The sequence below is a fragment of the Coregonus clupeaformis genome, chromosome 23 (assembly GCF_020615455.1).
Source record: "Coregonus clupeaformis isolate EN_2021a chromosome 23, ASM2061545v1, whole genome shotgun sequence".
Lineage (NCBI taxonomy): Eukaryota > Metazoa > Chordata > Actinopteri > Salmoniformes > Salmonidae > Coregonus > Coregonus clupeaformis.
Genome location: NC_059214.1, coordinates 30,933,863 through 30,951,366, shown reverse-complemented (window position 1 = coordinate 30,951,366; position 17,504 = coordinate 30,933,863). Strand labels below are relative to the sequence as shown.

Here is a 17,504-nt window from a genome sequence, read left to right as displayed (position 1 = left end):
GGAGTCTGGGTATGTAAACCCAGAGCATTGTGGGTGGATCTGGAGGAGTGGAATCTTGTCTACCCTGTTATCTAACAGAGCCCTGAGTAGGAGTTGCACATTTCTACTAATCAGCTAACCCCCCTATAAATCCTAACCTTACCCATTAGAGGAAAACTGATCTTGGATCAGTGTCTAAGGGAAAACATCATCCTACTCACCTATCTAAACCAGGGAGGGGAGAAGGGAGGTCTTCAAAGAGGATGGTAGTTTATCATGGTCTTTAAAGTACAGAGGGGGTTGGGAGGTCAGGGAGCTATTTATGCAAACCTGCCAAACCCTTCAACAGACCAGTTAAGATGTCCGCATGCTTCCCAGCCAAACAGTTCGGAAGAGTTTGTGCATACACTACCAGTCAAAAGTTTGGACACACCTACTCATTCAAAGGTTTTTCTTATATTTTACATTGTAGAAAACTAGTGAAGACATCAAAACTATGAAATAACACATATGGAATCTTGTAGTAACCAAAAAAGTGTTAAACAAATCAAAATATATTTTGTATTTGAGATTCTTCAAATAGCCACCCTTTGCCTTGAATGAGTAGGAGTGTCCAAACTTTTCACTGGGTACTGTACAGTCGTGGTCAAAAGTTTTGAGAATGACACAAATACTAATTTTCATGAAGTCTGCTGCCTCAGTTTTGAATATGGCAATTTGCATATACTCCAGAATGTCATGAAGAGTGATCAGATGAATTGCAATTAATTGCAAAGTCCCTCTTTGCCATGAAAATTAACTTAATCCCCAAAACAACATTTCCACTGCATTTCAGCCCTGCCACAAAAGGACCAGCTGACATCATGTCAGTGATTCTCTCGTTAACACAGGTGAGAGTGTTGACGAGGACAAGGCTGGAGATCACTCTGTCATGCTGTTTGAGTTACAATAACAGACTGGAAGCTTTAAAAGGAGGGTGGTACTTGAAATCATTGTTCTTCCTCTGTTAACCTTGGTTACCTGCAAGGAAACACGTGCCGTCATCATTGCTTTGCACAAAAAGGGCTTCACAGGCAAGGATATTGCTGCTAGTAAGATTGCACCTAAATCAACCATTTATCGGATCATCAAGAACTTCAAGGAGAGAGGTTCAATTGTTGTGAAGAAGACATCAGGGCACCCAAGAAAGTCCAGCAAGTGCCAGGACCTTCTCCTAAAGTTGATTCAGCTGCGGGATCGGGGCACCACCAGCGCAGAGCTTGCTCAGGAATGGCAGCAGGCAGATGTGAGTGCATCTGCACGCACAGTGAGGAGAAGACTTTTGGAGGATGGCCTGGTGTCAAGAAGGGCAGCAAAGAAGCCACTTCTCTCCAGGAAAAACATCAGGGACAGACTGATATTCTGCAAAAGGTACAGGGATTGGACTGCTGAGGACTGGGGTAAAGTCATTTTCTCTGATGAATCCCCTTTCCGATTGTTTGGGGCATCCGGAAAAAAGCTTGTCCGGAGAAGACAAGGTGAGCGCTACCATCAGTCCTGTGTCATGCCAACAGTAAAGCATCCTGAGACCATTCATGTGTGGGGTTGCTTCTCAGCCAAGGGAGTGGGCTCACTCACAATTTTGCCTAAGAACACAGCCATGAATAAAGAATGGTACCAACACATCCTCCGAGAGCAACTTCTCCCAACCATCCAAGAACAGTTTGGTGACGACCAATGCCCTTTCCAGCATGATGGAGCACCTTGCCATAAGGCAAAAGTGATAACTAAGTGGCTCGGGGAACAAAACATTGAAATGTTGGGTCCATGGCCAGGAAACTCATCAGACCTTAATCCCATTGAGAACTTGTGGTCGATCCTCAAGAGGCGGGTGGACAAACAAAAACCCACAAATTCGGACAAACTCCAAGTATTGATTATGCAAGAATGGGCTACCATCAGTCAGGATGTGGCCCAGAAGTTAATTGACAGCATGCCAGGGCGGATTGCAGAGGTCTTGAAAAAGAAGGGTCAACACTGCAAATATTGACTCTTTGCATAAACTTAATGTAATTGTCAATAAAAGCCTTTGACACTTATGAGATATTTTTGTCAGATGTTACTATGGTATACTGAAGTATAATTACAAGCATTCCATAACACTGAAGCAGCGAACTTTGTGAAGACCAATACTTGTGTCATTCTCAAAACCTTTCACCACGACTGTATATGTAACCCACCGCCTCGATTCGGTCTTATGTAGCAAAATTTGAAATGGTGTTTTTACAATGGATAAGAGTAGAGACTCAGAGCTACAAAATTGTATATCACACACTGCAGTTGAGGAACAATGGGAAAGTAATTCTGCTTTGAATGTTGATAAACTTATAACCCCACTTTTGAGAAAATGGCCCTTTAATGTTTTGGTACACCTATTGAAGCGCTCTTCTTTGTCTACGCCTATTCAACATCGTTCACACCCTCTTAAGCCTTAGCCCCACCCATCTCTTTAAGGATTCACATGTGAGGCCATGTGCTAAACAGAGTGAGTTAGGTAGTGTAGTAAACAACCAAAGATTTCAAGACTAAAAGCAGTGAAAGTAGTAGCCTACAATAAGGAAAAACTCCAGCTAAAAATACACCTCATCTAGTCCTTGGCCTATATCCTAAATCGGACTTTGAAAGTGTCCAGATAAAAATATTTTATAAATATTCTATAATTATTACATGATGCTTACCCAGACACTTGTCTAAATTGATGGTTCATGTGTAATAAATGATATAACCACGTCCCAGCCACATCTAGCTAATTGGATGGGACACTATTGTCTAGACATGTACACATGTTCATGAAATACACTAGATGGCCATAATCACCCCCAGACACACCTGGCTAACTTGATGGGTCATGTAATCATTCTCTTGCGAAGTGGACTCTTTTGTTTAGACATGTAGCTAGCTAGCTAGCTAGCTAAACAATGAAACATAATCCCAACCCATAGCTACAGAACAAACTGATTGTCATAGCTAGCCACTATGCATGAAATGCTGGAGTATGAATCTGCATGTAGCTAAAGCTAACCAACTAGGTTCATTAGTCTATAACTAGCAATGCTAGCTAGCTAACAGTACGCTATAACTTGCAATGAAAACCACCTTCTGACAAATTTAGAAATTAATATCTGAAAATGTAGCTAGACTCTTACCTGTATACATGGTAACACTTCACGTCAGCGTGTCTTTTCCATTTGGTTTGTAGCTAGCTACAGCTTGTTTGACCCATTGTGGTGTCAAGTCACTCCGGTTCACACTGACCATGTGCATAAAGTAGTCCATCACAACTTTTTTACCACTGATCTTCGTCGATAGCGCCTGCTAAATACTGGGCAGCAATGGTGTTGAAAGCAGCAGCAACACTTTTGCAGATCTCCATGGCTAACGTTATGCATTTCAAAAAAAGCTGCGGTAACAAATATTATCAACACATACTGAGCAGCTTATGTTATAGACAGAAGCGTGAGACATGGCAGACCAATCTGAACTAATCTTTCGGCATGTCCAGCCCAACCATTATCTCAGCCAATCATGCATAGCGGGAAGGTTCCTGTCTTTTCCCGTGGCTAAACCAACTAGGCTCGTAATTTAACAATTGTATTTGTATTTACAGACGGCATGCAAGTTTGTTATTAAGGCACATGAAAGTTTACATATTCCAGAAGGCATTTCTGCCAAAAAAACGCATTAAAAAAAGTAATAATAACAACTTTCAAATGCCTCTCCTGTGAAGTATTGACGTGCGACATACGCCTAGCTTCTTGAAACGGGTCACATATTATGACAAGATTTTGTAACGTTTTTGTTCGTTTTGGACTTTGGTGAGGGTTTTTCAGCTGTTCGAACACACAACATTTTTTCTAGAGGCAAGCTGAAGCTCAAAGCTGAAGTCTATACCCCTTTGTCGGTGATTGGTCAACTGTAGGGATTCTACAATAAGGTCTTTGTTGCCATTCAATGAGAGATGACTCGTTTTCATTGAGAAATACTGCACCAAACATCTTAGTTAGATGTAAAATTGAGCGACTAAGATCTCCTCTGCAAAAATATCAAAATTAAAAACAGATTTCTTGAGTTATCTTAGATTAATTCAGACTATTTTGAGGCTACGGTGACTCAAAATGGACAAACAGTACTATGCGGCTTTTTTCTCATTTTTCAAGAGAAGGTCTTTTAAGCGAGGGAGTATGCGAGCACACTCGTTCGGTTCGCTAGCCGCCAGCCGAACTGAAGCATGCTGATGCCTTTACACTGCCTTAGATCTTATCTGGGTGAGGGTACCTCAGACACACACACCTATGTCTTACTATACTTTTTGGATTCCCATTCAAAATCCTATTTTCTCTAACCCCTAAACCTAACCATAACTCTAAATGTAACCCTAATTCTAATCCTAAACCTAACACCTAAGCCTAAAATAGCCTTTTTACAAGTGAGGACCGGCAAAAATGTCCTCACTTCTCTGAATTTTAGTTGGTTTACTATTCTTGTGAGGACTTCTGGTACTCACAAGTATAGTAAAATGTGTACACATACACACCAAAAACCCGCAACTAAACACATTTCTGTTTACTGTAAAATATCTTGGTCTACAATCACAACTATACAATCATCAACAGCTGTGTTGGAACTCTGGTAAGCGAAATGTCGGTTATTTTTTGTTTTTTAAACAACGTCTTAAATTATTTGAGTTCCATTTCGGGGTTTTTTCTTCTGTGAGCTCAATACGCACATTTCGCAGCTTGTCTAGAGATAAATTAGATCATTTCCGAACTGTGCAACAGGCCAATATTCTAAATAGTTCAGCGCAGAAAACGTGGTAATGAACTATAATGACCATAATCCATTGCGCGCCTACTTGTCCGGGCTTTGTGTTTCTTTTACGCCTGCTACGTTATTTTAGTGTGGGGCAGACACGGAGTGAACAGACAGAAGAATTCGCGATTAAGAGGGATAGAGAGCAGCTGCTTAGCAAGGTCTCTCTCTACCTGGTATTCAGCAGTCATAAAAGTATGCCTTATTTACTTTGAAGAACTACTAAAATAGTGATTTTGTCAGACAGCATAAGCAGCAGCTCTATAGAGATGAGATGACTTGAAATGAAAAAGTCATTAAATAAAACAAATGTAATACAACTGAAATATTTTATTAAAGTAAAGTAATGTGAATAAATTATGGTTAATAAGTGATAAGCAGTAATGGGCAGTCACTACCATCATGGGACTTTTAATAATTGTTTTATTCTGTGTTGTTACAGTAAATCAACCCACATAATGCATAATAATCAAAACCGAAAACCATGATTATTTTTTAATAATCTAATCGAAACGACCTCAAAAAGTACTATTCGCTCAGCACTAAACTCTGGTGATCAGTTCTGAGGTCAGAGGTCATGACCTCCATTACGAGTTCACCACTACAGAAACAAATAAAGCAGACACTACAGAGTTACTCCATCCAGACACAAACCAGATGCTGCAGACAAGCACCTGATTAATTTAAGCAGCAAGTCCCTAAGGAGGTTAAAAATAACACAGCAGGCTATTTTCCAACTTGTCTTTACAGCATCCAGAGAATGAATCCTAAATTGTGTGAAGAGAGCAGCACCAGTTTTTTACTCAGTGCAACAGCAGATCGCAGTGCTCTTGTAAATCTGACTGTTAAAACTGGCATTTAACAAACTGTATGAGGCTATAAACATGCAGGAAAACTTACATCCGGAAGCTGCCTTTCTTGTCGCCGGCGTCATTAAGACATGTGATGCCCAACTTCCATCGACACGTCTCCTTCGCCACTAGGGGCGATAAAGTCCTAGACCACTGTTACTCTACCCACAAGCAAGCATACAAGGCCTTCCCTCGTCCGCCATTCGGCAAATCTGATCATGACTCCGTACTCCTACTTCTGTTTACAAGCAGAAGCTCAAAACATGAGGTACCCATTACTCGCTCCATTGAGAAATGCAATATGTTCCGAGACTCCGCCGATAACGTCGACAAGCTAACCACCGCTGTCACCGGCTACATAAGGAAATACATCGGCGACGTTGTCCCCACAGTGAAGGTTCGCCACTTCCCCGATCAAAAGCACTGGATCAACACAGAGATTGGCGCTAAGCTAAAGGACAGGGCTAACGCACACAGGGCTATCGCAGCCAACACTGAGGCTATGGCTGAGGACAGGAACAAGTACAAGAAGTCCCACTACAACCTCCACAGAGTCATCAAACGAGCAAAAAGGACAATATAGAAATAAGGTGGAATCATATTACACAGGCTCTATGACTACCATCAATCCTGTTCCGAAGAACACTAAGACTTCATGACACAATGACTACCTCAGCATTCAACACCATTGTCCCCTTCAAGATAGTCACCAAGCTACTGGATCCTGGACTTCCTGATGGGCCGACCCCAGGTGGTGAGAGTAGGCAACGTCACCTCTGCCACGCTGACCCTCAACATGGGGGCCCCACAGGGGTGTGTGCTTAGTTCCCTCCTGTATTCCCTGTTCAGCCACAACCGCGTGGCCACACACAACTCCAACACCATCATCAAGTTTGCTGACGATACAACGGTGGTAGACCTGATCACTGGCAATGAGACAGCCTACCGGGAGGAGGTCAGTGACATGGCAGTGTGGTGCCGGGACAGCCACCTCTCCCTCAACTTCGGTAAGACCAAGGAGCTGATCGTGGACTGCAGTGGAGCACACCCACTTCCACATTGATGGGACTGCAGTGGAGTGGGTCGAGAGCTAAAAGTTCCTTGGTGTCCAAATCACTAAGGATTGAAAATGGTCCACTCGCTCGCACAGTCGTGAAGGCGCGACAGCACCTCTTCCCCCTCGGGAGGTTGAAAAGGTTTGGCGTGGGCCCTCAAATGCTCAAAACGTTCTACAGCTGCACCATTGAGAGCATCAAGACTGGCTACATCACTACATGGCAACAGCACCGCCCTCAATCGCATGGCGCTACAGAGGGTAGTAAGGACAGCCCAGTACATCACTGGGGCCGAGCACCCTGCTATCCAGTACCTCTAGATCAGGCGGTGTGAAAGGAAGGCGCGGAAAATCGTAAAAAATCCCGCCACCCAAGCCATAGACTGTTCTCTCTGCTTCCGCACGCAAGCGGTACCAATGCATCAAGTCCGACACCAACAGGCTCTTGAACAGCTTCTATCCCCAGGCCATAAGACTGCTAAATAGCTACAGTTGAAGTCAGAAGTTTACATACACTTAGGTTGGAGTCAATAAAACGTGTTTTTCAACCACTCCACAAATGTCTTGTTAACAAAGTATAGCTTTGGGAAGTGGGTTAGGATGTCTACATGTACTTTGTGCATGACACAAGTAATTTTTCCAACAATTGTTTACAGACAGATTATTTCACTTATAATTCACTGTATCACAATTCCAGTGGGTCAGAAGTTTACATACACTAAGTTGACTGTGCCTTTAAACAACTTGGAAAATTCCAGAAAATGATGTCATGGCTTTAGACGCTTCTGATAGGCTAATTGACATAATTTGAGTCAATTGGAGGTGTACCTGTGGATGTACACTGCTCAGAAAAATAAAAGGGAACACTTAAACGACACAATGTAACTCCAAGTCAATCACACTTCTGTGAAATCAAACTGTCCACTTAGGAAGCAACACTGATTGACAATACATTTCACATGCTGTTGTGCAAATGGAATAGACAACAGGTGGAAATTATAGGCAATTAGCAAGACACCCCCAATAAAGGACTGGTTTTGCAGGTGGTGACCACAGACCACTTCTCAGTTCCTATGCTTCCTGGCTGATGTTTTGGTCACTTTTGAATGCTGGCGGTGCTTTCACTCTAGTGGTAGCATGAGACGGAGTCTACAACCCACACAAGTGGCTCAGGTAGCGCAGCTCATCCAGGATGGCACATCAATGCGAGCTGTGGCAAGAAGGTTTGCTGTGTCTGTCAGCGTAGTGTCCAGAGCATGGAGGCGCTACCAGGAGACAGGCCAGTACATCAGGAGACGTGGAGGAGGCCGTAGGAGGGCAACAACCCAGCAGCAGGACTGCTACCTCCGCCTTTGTGCAAGGAGGAACAGGAGGAGCACTGCCAGAGCCCTGCAAAATGACCTCCAGCAGGCCACAAATGTGCATGTGTCTGCTCAAACGGTCAGAAACAGACTCCATGAGGGTGGTATGAGGGCCCGACGTCCACAGGTGGGGGTTGTGCTTACAGCCCAACACCGTGCAGGACATTTGGCATTTGCCAGATAACACCAAAATTGGCAAATTCGCCACTGGCGCCCTGTGCTCTTCACAGATGAAAGCAGGTTCACACTGAGCACATGTGACAGACGTGACAGAGTCTGGAGATGCCGTGGAGAACGTTCTGCTGCCTGCAACATCCTCCAGCATGACCGGTTTGGCGGTGGGTCAGTCATGGTGTGGGGTGGCATTTCTTTGGGGGGCCGCACAGCCCTCCATGTGCTCGCCAGAGGTAGCCTGACTGCCATTAGGTACCGAGATGAGATCCTCAGACCCCTTGTGAGACCATATGCTGGTGCGGTTGGCCCTGGGTTCCTCCTAATGCAAGACAATGCTAGATCTCATGTGGCTGGAGTGTGTCAGCAGTTCCTGCAAGAGGAAGGCATTGATGCTATGGACTGGCCCGCCCATTGCCCAGACCTGAATCCAATTGAGCACATCTGGGACATCATGTCTCGCTCCATCCACCAACGCCACGTTGCACCACAGACTGTCCAGGAGTTGGCGGATGCTTTAGTCCAGGTCTGGGAGGAGATCCCTCAGGAGACCATCCGCCACCTCATCAGGAGCATGCCCAGGCGTTGTAGGGGAGGTCATACAGGCACATGGAGGCCACACACCTACTGAGCCTCATTTTGACTTGTTTTAATGACATTACATCAAAGTTGGATCAGCCTGTAGTGTGGTTTTCCACTTTAATTTTGAGGGTGACTCCAAATCCAGACCTCCATGGGTTGATAAATTTGATTTCCATTGATAATTTGTGTGATTTTGTTGTCAGCACATTCAACTATGTAAAGAAAAAAGTATTTAATAAGATTATTTCATTCATTCAGATCTAGGATGTGTTATTTTAGTGTTCCCTTTATTTTTTTGAGCAGTGTATTTCAAGGCCTACCTTCAAACTCAGTGCCTCTTTGCTCATGGGAAAATCAAAAGAAAATCAGCCAAGACCTCAGAAAAGAATATGTAGACCTCCACAAGTCTGGTTCATCCTTGGGAGCAATTTCCAAATGCCTGAAGGTACCACGTTCATCTGTACAAACAATAGTATGCAAGTATAAACAGCATGGGACCACGCAGCCATCATTCCGCTCAGGAAGGAGACGCTTTCTGTCTCCTAGAGATGAACGTACTTTGGTGCGAAAAGTGCAAATCAATCCCAGAACAACAGCAAAGGACCTTGTGAAGATGCTGGAGGATACAGGTACAAAAGTATCTATATCAACAGTAAAACGAGACCTATATCGACATAACCTGAATGGCCGCTCAGCAAGGAAGAAGCCACTGCTCCAAAACCGCCATTAAAAAAGCCAGACTACGGTTTGCAACTGCACATGGGGACAAAGATCGTACTTTTTGGAGAAATGTCCTCTGGTCTGATGAAACAAAAATAGAACTGTTTGGCCATAATGACCATCGTTATGTTTGGAGGAAAATGGGGGTGGCTTGCAAGCTGAAGAACACCATCCCAACCGTGAAGCACAGGGGTGGCAGCATCATGCTGTGGGGGTGCTTTGCTGCAGGAGGGACTAGTGCACTTCACAAAATAAATGGCATCATGAGGAAGGAAAATTATGTGGATATATTGAAGCAACATCTCAAGACATCAGTCAGGAAGTTAAAACTTGGTCGCAAATGGGTCTTCTAAATGGACAATGACCCTAAGCATACTTCCAAAGTTGTGGCAAAATGGCTGAAGGACAACAAAGTCAACGTATTGGAGTAGCCCTGACCACAATCCTATAGAAAATGTGTGGGCAGAACTGAAAAAGTGTGTGCGAGCAAGGAGGCCTACAAACCTGACTCAGTTACACCAGCTCTGTCAGGAGAATTGGGCTAAAATTCACCCAACTTATTGTGGGAAGCTTGTGGAAGGCTACCCGAAATGTTTGACCCAAGTTAAACAATTTAAAGGCAATGCTACCAAATACTAATTGAGTGTATGTAAACTTCTGACCCACTGGGAATGTGATGAAATAAATTAAAGCTGAAATAAATCATTATTTTTACTATTATTTTGAAATTTCACATTCTTAAAATAAAGTGGTGATCCTAACTGACCTAAGACAGGGAATTTTTACCAGGATTAAATGTCAGGAATTGTGAAAAACTGAGTTTAAATATATTTGGCTAAGGTGTATGTAAACTTCTGACTTCAACTGTAACAGAATGGCTACATGGACTGAGTTGACCCTTGTATTTTGTTTTTGCACCACCTCTATGCACACTCACAGGACTCTACACACTCATGCACACCGACATTCCAACATACATACACATTTATACTGACTCTACACACACAATCATAATTTACGCTGCTGCTACTCTGTTGATCATATATACTGATGCCTAGTCACCTTATTACCCCTATACATATCTAACTCTCATTCCAGTACATTGTAAATATGGTATTGGAACTGACCCTGTATATAGCTTCTTACTTTGTGTTCTTCTTATTTCTATTTTGTGTGTATTTGTTCTACCTTATGTTTCTTTTTGTGATACATTGATATTGATTACTGCGTTGTTGGGTTTGGAGTTTGCAAGAAAGGCATTTCATTGTACTTGTGCACATGACATTAAAACTGTCCAATCAGAGGAGTGTGTGTTGGGGTGGAAGTTAGCAGTGGAATTTCCCTACCTTACTGTTAACTCTGCATTACAGGATCCCGTTAAGCCCTGGGTGCAACTGTAACATGACCTCTGCTCTGGCTGCGTGCACGAGCACAAGCACGCACACAACAAATGCACACACACCCTCTGGTCTGTGAATACTTATCAAATGTAACAAAACTACCCAAGTGCTGACTGAGGCAGGTCATGGATCTGATGTCCACTTGTCCAGACTCCTTTTATCGTCCCGGTCTATTGATCCTTGACCAATCACAAGGCTCTCCTCTCTCTCAGCCCGAAGTGGATGAATTACCTATCAATGAATATTAACGAAGAGTTGAAAGAGAAGCAGTTGGGTATTACCATACAGGTGGAGCACAGTAACTGACTTCATTGGCCAGACATTTGTTTGTCGTTGTTTTCAGGTAAACAAGCCTCCAGATAGACTCCAGAGACTGATGAAGCGCCATGTTGTTATTGGTACAGTGTCCACACCCTACACACTAACATACACATTCACTACTCTGCACAGTACACACACACACAGAAAAGCCTCCAAGCATATTTGCAAAATAAAACATTAAAGCAAAGTCAAAGGACTTCACAAATGGAAAAATCCTAAAAACACACAGACACACACATCCCAGCCAGGCTTCTGTAGACTGCAAACAGATGTACTGCCAGAGACAGGGTGAGTGATTACATTACAGGCAGTTAGGGCTGGACGATATATCGTCTTTTAAGGTATACCGGTATGGATCCACATACCGGTGGGAGTCATTCCATGTCATTTCAGCAAGCCATGCTTCAACCCAACTCTCCTTGAATAGTCCAAGAAGTGGCAGCTCTGAGAGGGCTATCCCTATGATGCAATTATCATATGAAGACTTGTACAAGCCCAAAACTGATGGAGAAATGGGCTAGGGACAACAATGTTGTAACATCCCTAACAAAATAATACATTGCATGGCAGTCTTGTGTTTTTCAAAATGTTTTATTAGGAAACCGCTCTGTATGCATTGTGATTTGTGATATTTACCATTAAACCCAACGCAACCCAATACCATTACAAAACACTATAAAGCGTTGTTTGGGACTTTTACCATTGAAGACCATAACATTGAAACCATTAGAACCGCTGTAGCCTAATAGGTTTGCTTGTTCACTAGGAATGGTTTAACAGTAACTAATCCAGACCTTTTTTGAAGGGAATAAACCAGACACAAAGGGGCCGTTTTCATGGACACAGATTAAGCGTAAGAGAAGGACAAACTGAATTGCTTTCATGGAGGACTTGCTTGAATTGTGAGAATGACCACACAATTTATTTTCACCATGAGCCAAATCTATTGGTTTTCTACCCAAAGTTGCAAAGGAAATGTTGCGATCTGTTTAAAACAAATCAGAATGGAGAAAGCCCAGTAAAACCACTTGGAATGAATTTGTTGCCATCCTCATGCAATACTCATTACATATTAGTCATTTAGCAAATGCTCTTATTCAGAGCAACATACAGGAGAAATTAGGGCACATCGACAGATTTCTCACAGTCAGCTCAAGGGTTCAAACCAGCAACCTTTCGGTTACTGGTCCAACGCTCTTATACACTAGGCTAGCTACCGTCCCCCATAAAACATATTTAAAACATCAAATACTGTCAAAAATATTGTGATATGATATCTTAGCCATATCGCCCAGCACTGTCTAGACATGTTCGCTCTATATGTATACATAGGCACTCGCACATAGATACACAGACACAGGTCATCTGTTGGCCAAACCGCTGGAAGATATGTTAAGAGCCTAAAGCACATTGTGTACCACTGATAATTTACTCTTAGCATCGGAGTAACTTTCACGAAATACACGATGGAGCCACTCAAAGTCACAGCAATGTTTAAACAATGCTATGCCTTGACCAAGGGGTGAGATTCCTCTCATTCTAAAGGTGTGTGTGTGTGTGTGTGTGTGTGACAACTGTCATTATGTGGGGGGCATTGGAGAGTCAGAAGGAAACCCCATTTAGACTGGCCTTCCATTTAGAATCTTGACAAATTTGAGTGAATTCAAAGCCAGTAAAATTTATAACTGACAAAAATGATGCTCATGCAGTGTCAAAGACGAGTCAGCTGGACTGTACTTTTCCATGTTAGGCTGATTCATAACTATTGGTTAACATGAGGCACAACTGTTGGACTTATCATAAACCAGCGATCTTTACACTACACTGTGAAACTGGTCTGAGATCAGTACATAACAGAGGCAGCAGACAGGCACAGAGAGCCAGAACAAACTGTTCTGAAGTCAGTTAAGCCAGTATAGCCAACTGAAGCATTTCTCCATTAGTGTTTAACCAGCCAGCCCACTGCTGAACATCACTTTATACTTTTCTATTAGTTACATAAACCAGAAAGGCTCAGTGATTCAGGGCTCTCTCTCTCTCTCTCTCTCTGCCTCTGTCACTACTACAGGGTGAAACACACATCATTTATACAGTACAGTACCCTACTGTACCACCATTAAATCCATATGTAAGAGCTTGGGAGAAAGCTTTCTGTGCTGTAGGAAATTAGACCGTCAACATAACGTACTCTGTTTTTCTGTAGTCTAGGAAAAACCAGTGTCTATATAATGTATGATTCTATTCTACATCTGAATTTTCCACTTTGGATTTTGTTAAATATATTTTTTTTAATCAATCAATCAATCGATATCTCCTGCATGAGGTTGACCAGCTGAAAGGGTACGTGAACAAACTTAATCCTCGAACCCATTCAAAGCCCTCCGAATGGCAGTGGTCCGTTTTCGCCACACACACACACACACCCACACCCACACCCACCCCTCCCGTCCCCTGGCAGCATTAACATACCTCCCATCTAGGAACAGAGCAGCCATCTGGTGTTTGTTTGGGGCAGACCACTCTCGCTCTCTCTGTCTGTCTGTCTGTCTGTGTATACAGTTGAAGTCGGAAGTTTACATACACCTTAGCCAAATACATTTAAACTCTGTTTTTCACAATTCCTGACATTTAATCCTGGTAAAAATTCCCTGTTTTAGGTCAGTTAGGATCACCACTTTATTTTAAGAATGTGAAATGTCAGAATAATAGTAGAGAGAATGATTTATTTAATCTTTTATTTCTTTCATCACATTCCCAGTGGTTCAGAAGTATACACTCAATTAGTATTTGGTAGCTTTGCCTTTCAATTGTTTAACTTGGGTCAAACGTTTCAGGTAGCCTTCCACAAGCTTCCCACAATAAGTTGGGTGAATTTTGGCCCATTCCTCCTGACAGAGCTGGTGTAACTGAGTCAGGTTTGTAGGCCTCCTTCCTCGCACATGCTTTTTCAATTCTGCCCACACATTTTCTATAGGATTGAGGTCAGGGCTTTGTGATGGCCACTCCAATACCTTGACATTGTTGTCCTTAAACCATTTTGCCACAACTTTGGAACTATGCTTGGGGTCATTGTCCATTTGGAAGACCCATTTGCGACCAAGCTTTAACTTCCTGACTGATGTCTTGAGATGTTGCTTCAATATATCCACATAATTTTCCTTCCTCATGATGCCATCTATTTTGTGAAGTGCACCAGTCCCTCCTGCAGCAAAGCACCCCCACAGCATGATGCTGCCACCCCCGTGCTTCACGGTTGGGATGGTGTTCTTCGGCTTGCAAGCAACCCGCTTTTTCCTCCAAACATAACGATGGTCATTATGGCCAAACAGTTCTATTTTTGTTTCATCAGACCAGAGGTCATTTCTCCAAAAAGTACGATCTTTGTCCCCATGTGCGGTTGGAAACCGTAGTCTGGCTTTTTTATGGCGGTTTTGGAGCAGTGGCTTCTTCCTTGCTGAGCGGCCTTTCAAGTTATTTTGATATAGGACTCGTTTTACTGTGGATATAGATACTTTTGTACCTGTTTCCTCCAGCATCTTCCCAGAACCTTGTGATTGATTTGCACTTTTCGCACCAAAGTACGTTCATCTCTAGAAGATAGAATGCATCTCCTTCCTGAGCGGTATGACGGCTGCATGGTCCCATGGTGTTTTTACTTGCGTACTATTGTTTGTACAGATGAACGTGGTACCTTCAGGCGTTTGGAAATTGCTCCCAAGGATGAACCAGACTTGTGGAGGTCTACAATTTTTTTTCTGAGGTCTTGGCTGATTTCTTTTGATTTTCCAATGATGTCAAGCAAAGAGGCACTGAGTTTGAAGGTAGGCCTTGAAATACATCCACAGGTAAACCTCCAATTGACTCAAATGATGTCAATTAGCCTATCAGAAGCTTCTAAAGCCATGACATCATTTTCTGGAATTTTCCAAGCTGTTTAAAGGCACAGTCAACTTAGTGTATGTAAACTTCTGACCCACTGGAATTGTGATACAGTGAATTATAAGTGAAATAATCTGTCTGAAACAATTTAAAGGCAATGCTACCAAATACTAATTGAGTGTAGATAAACTTCTAACCCAATGGGAATGTGATGAAAGAAATAAAAGCTGAAATAATTCTCTCTACAATTATTCTGACATTTCACATTCTTAAAATAAAGTGGTGATCCTAACTGACCTAAGACAGGGAATTTTTACTAGGATTAAATGTCAGGAATTGTGAAAAACTGAGTTTAAATGTATTTGGCTAAGGTGAATGTAAACTCCCGACTTCAACTATATATATATATGTGTGTGTGTGTGTGTGTGTAAGTGTGTGTGAGAGAGAGAGAGAGAGAGAGAGAGAGAGAGAGAGAGAGAGAGAGAGAGAGAGAGAGAAGGCTATGCTACAGTATATGTTAAAGTGTATGTAATGTGTGTGACAGAGAGAGAATAGCAGTGTCCCAAAGTGGAACATGTCAGGTGTGTGTGTAGGTGTGTTTGTGTGTTGGTTACAGGCAATAATAAGAGGATGTTGTCTCTGTTATCCAGCTCATCCACACACACAGCTGTTCAAAGGCATCTGTTATTAGTGACTAATACAATGCCCTCTCCCAGGGACTCCTACTGAGGTGGCACTGGCACACTCCTACACACACTCTCACACCTACACACACACTCTAACACCTACACACACACTCTAACACCTACACACACACACTCTAACACCTACACACACTCAGTGTTGGGATCTGTCATGCAGGTGTGCTATGACTCAGGTGTGGGAGTCTGAAGACTAGCTCTGTTTTTTAATAAACAGACCCTGAGAAGGATGGCAATGTGTCCAATGTAAGAAATGGGGCACAGGCGTGACTTACCAAGCAGCGCACATGCAATAAGGAGTGTGCGGATACCCATTGTCTCCCGTCTCGCTCTCCCCGCAGACACCGTTCCTATAATCCGTTTGGAGCCGTAAAACTTCGGTCTGTTTTGAAGGGCAAATGAGGGATCTGCGGCCGACCCGGTATCCAGGCGTCGGGCAGGTCTAGTGCACCCCGAGGATCGAAGCTTCTGGGCTGGTTTGAGTGAGATCCCCTCCGCCTACTGCCTGTGGGATGCCCTCACCTATCTCCCGTATCCTGCTATGAGATGCGGGGCTCGGTATACTCGGGTGTCGCTTGTCTCTACTATCGCCTTCAGCTATCTCTCCTATTGTCAATGACATGCGCCCATAAAAGACGCCTAGGCGACCCAGCCCATTCTCCCTTCCCTACGCATCGGACGGAGAGACTGCCGAGGCGCTTCGCTGTAGAAAGACAAACCACCTCAGCAGGGAGTCCTGAGTCCAGCGTTGTGCGTGTATGTCTTGCTTTGTTGGTGCGCTATTTAGAATTTAGCCAACATCAAGATGTTCGGATCAATACGAGAAATCAGTATGTAAAGTCCTTTGGTGAGAAAGTAACACACGCAGGTCGTGCACACTCCACGACTGCTCCAGTAAAATCAATCTCCTTTCACTGCTCTGATAGAAAAAAATACTTGAGTCGATGGGCGGGCGCTGTCGCGGCAGAGCACGCTGTGCAATATTACATAGGGTGGACCTCGGCACGAATTCGTCTATGGGTCGAGTACATGGCAAGTTAACCACATTACTTATTCTATTACCTACTTGTTTATAAAAGTCACAGAAATGTATATTCCCGTTGATCAGAGAGTTGAGTGTTGTGCATCGCCTACACAATGCGCTTTTCGGGCACAAATCTATTGATACATCTACACCAGCGAAAATAGCCTCAATCTTCACATTTGTTTCTGATCAATAATTTAGAATACTCAGTTGCTGCTCTTCAACGGCTCCGAGCCAAGTCCCTCTGTCAAATAAAGTTTTTTTGGAATATTCCCACGGTTTATTCCTTGTATTTCATTTCCTGGTTGAAAGAATAGCCTTTGAGAGATGCAGTTCTGTATTCCTTGCAAACGAACCAGCCCCAGCACAATCCCACCCCCAGCAGAAACCACGGCCCGTGCACTTACTTTCTACAATTCACCCAATAAGGACTGACACCGACTTGAAGACCCACTCCAATTGGTCAAAAGTCATGGCTAAATCGAATCATTTTTTTCAATTACTGCCTAAATTCAATTTCTGAATGTTTTTATATGCAGTTAAATCGGATTGAGCATAAATTTGTTATGGGCATGGGATATTACATGCCAACCTTTTATTGAATGAAATATAA

At 43.1% G+C, this 17,504-nt stretch overlaps 1 protein-coding gene across 1 annotated transcript in view; it reads right to left on the bottom strand.

The window, feature by feature from the left end:
* LOC121536856 (immunoglobulin superfamily member 3-like) overlaps window positions 1–17,266 on the bottom strand; it is a 143,228-nt gene extending 125,962 nt beyond the window's left edge. Inside the window, exon 1 of the mRNA XM_041844455.2 lies at window positions 16,143–17,266. Within this exon, the coding sequence (XP_041700389.1) occupies window positions 16,143–16,182 (40 nt within the window). The 5' untranslated portion in view covers window positions 16,183–17,266. The remainder of the gene's footprint in view (window positions 1–16,142) is intronic.
* Between the last annotated feature and the right edge of the window lie 238 nt (window positions 17,267–17,504).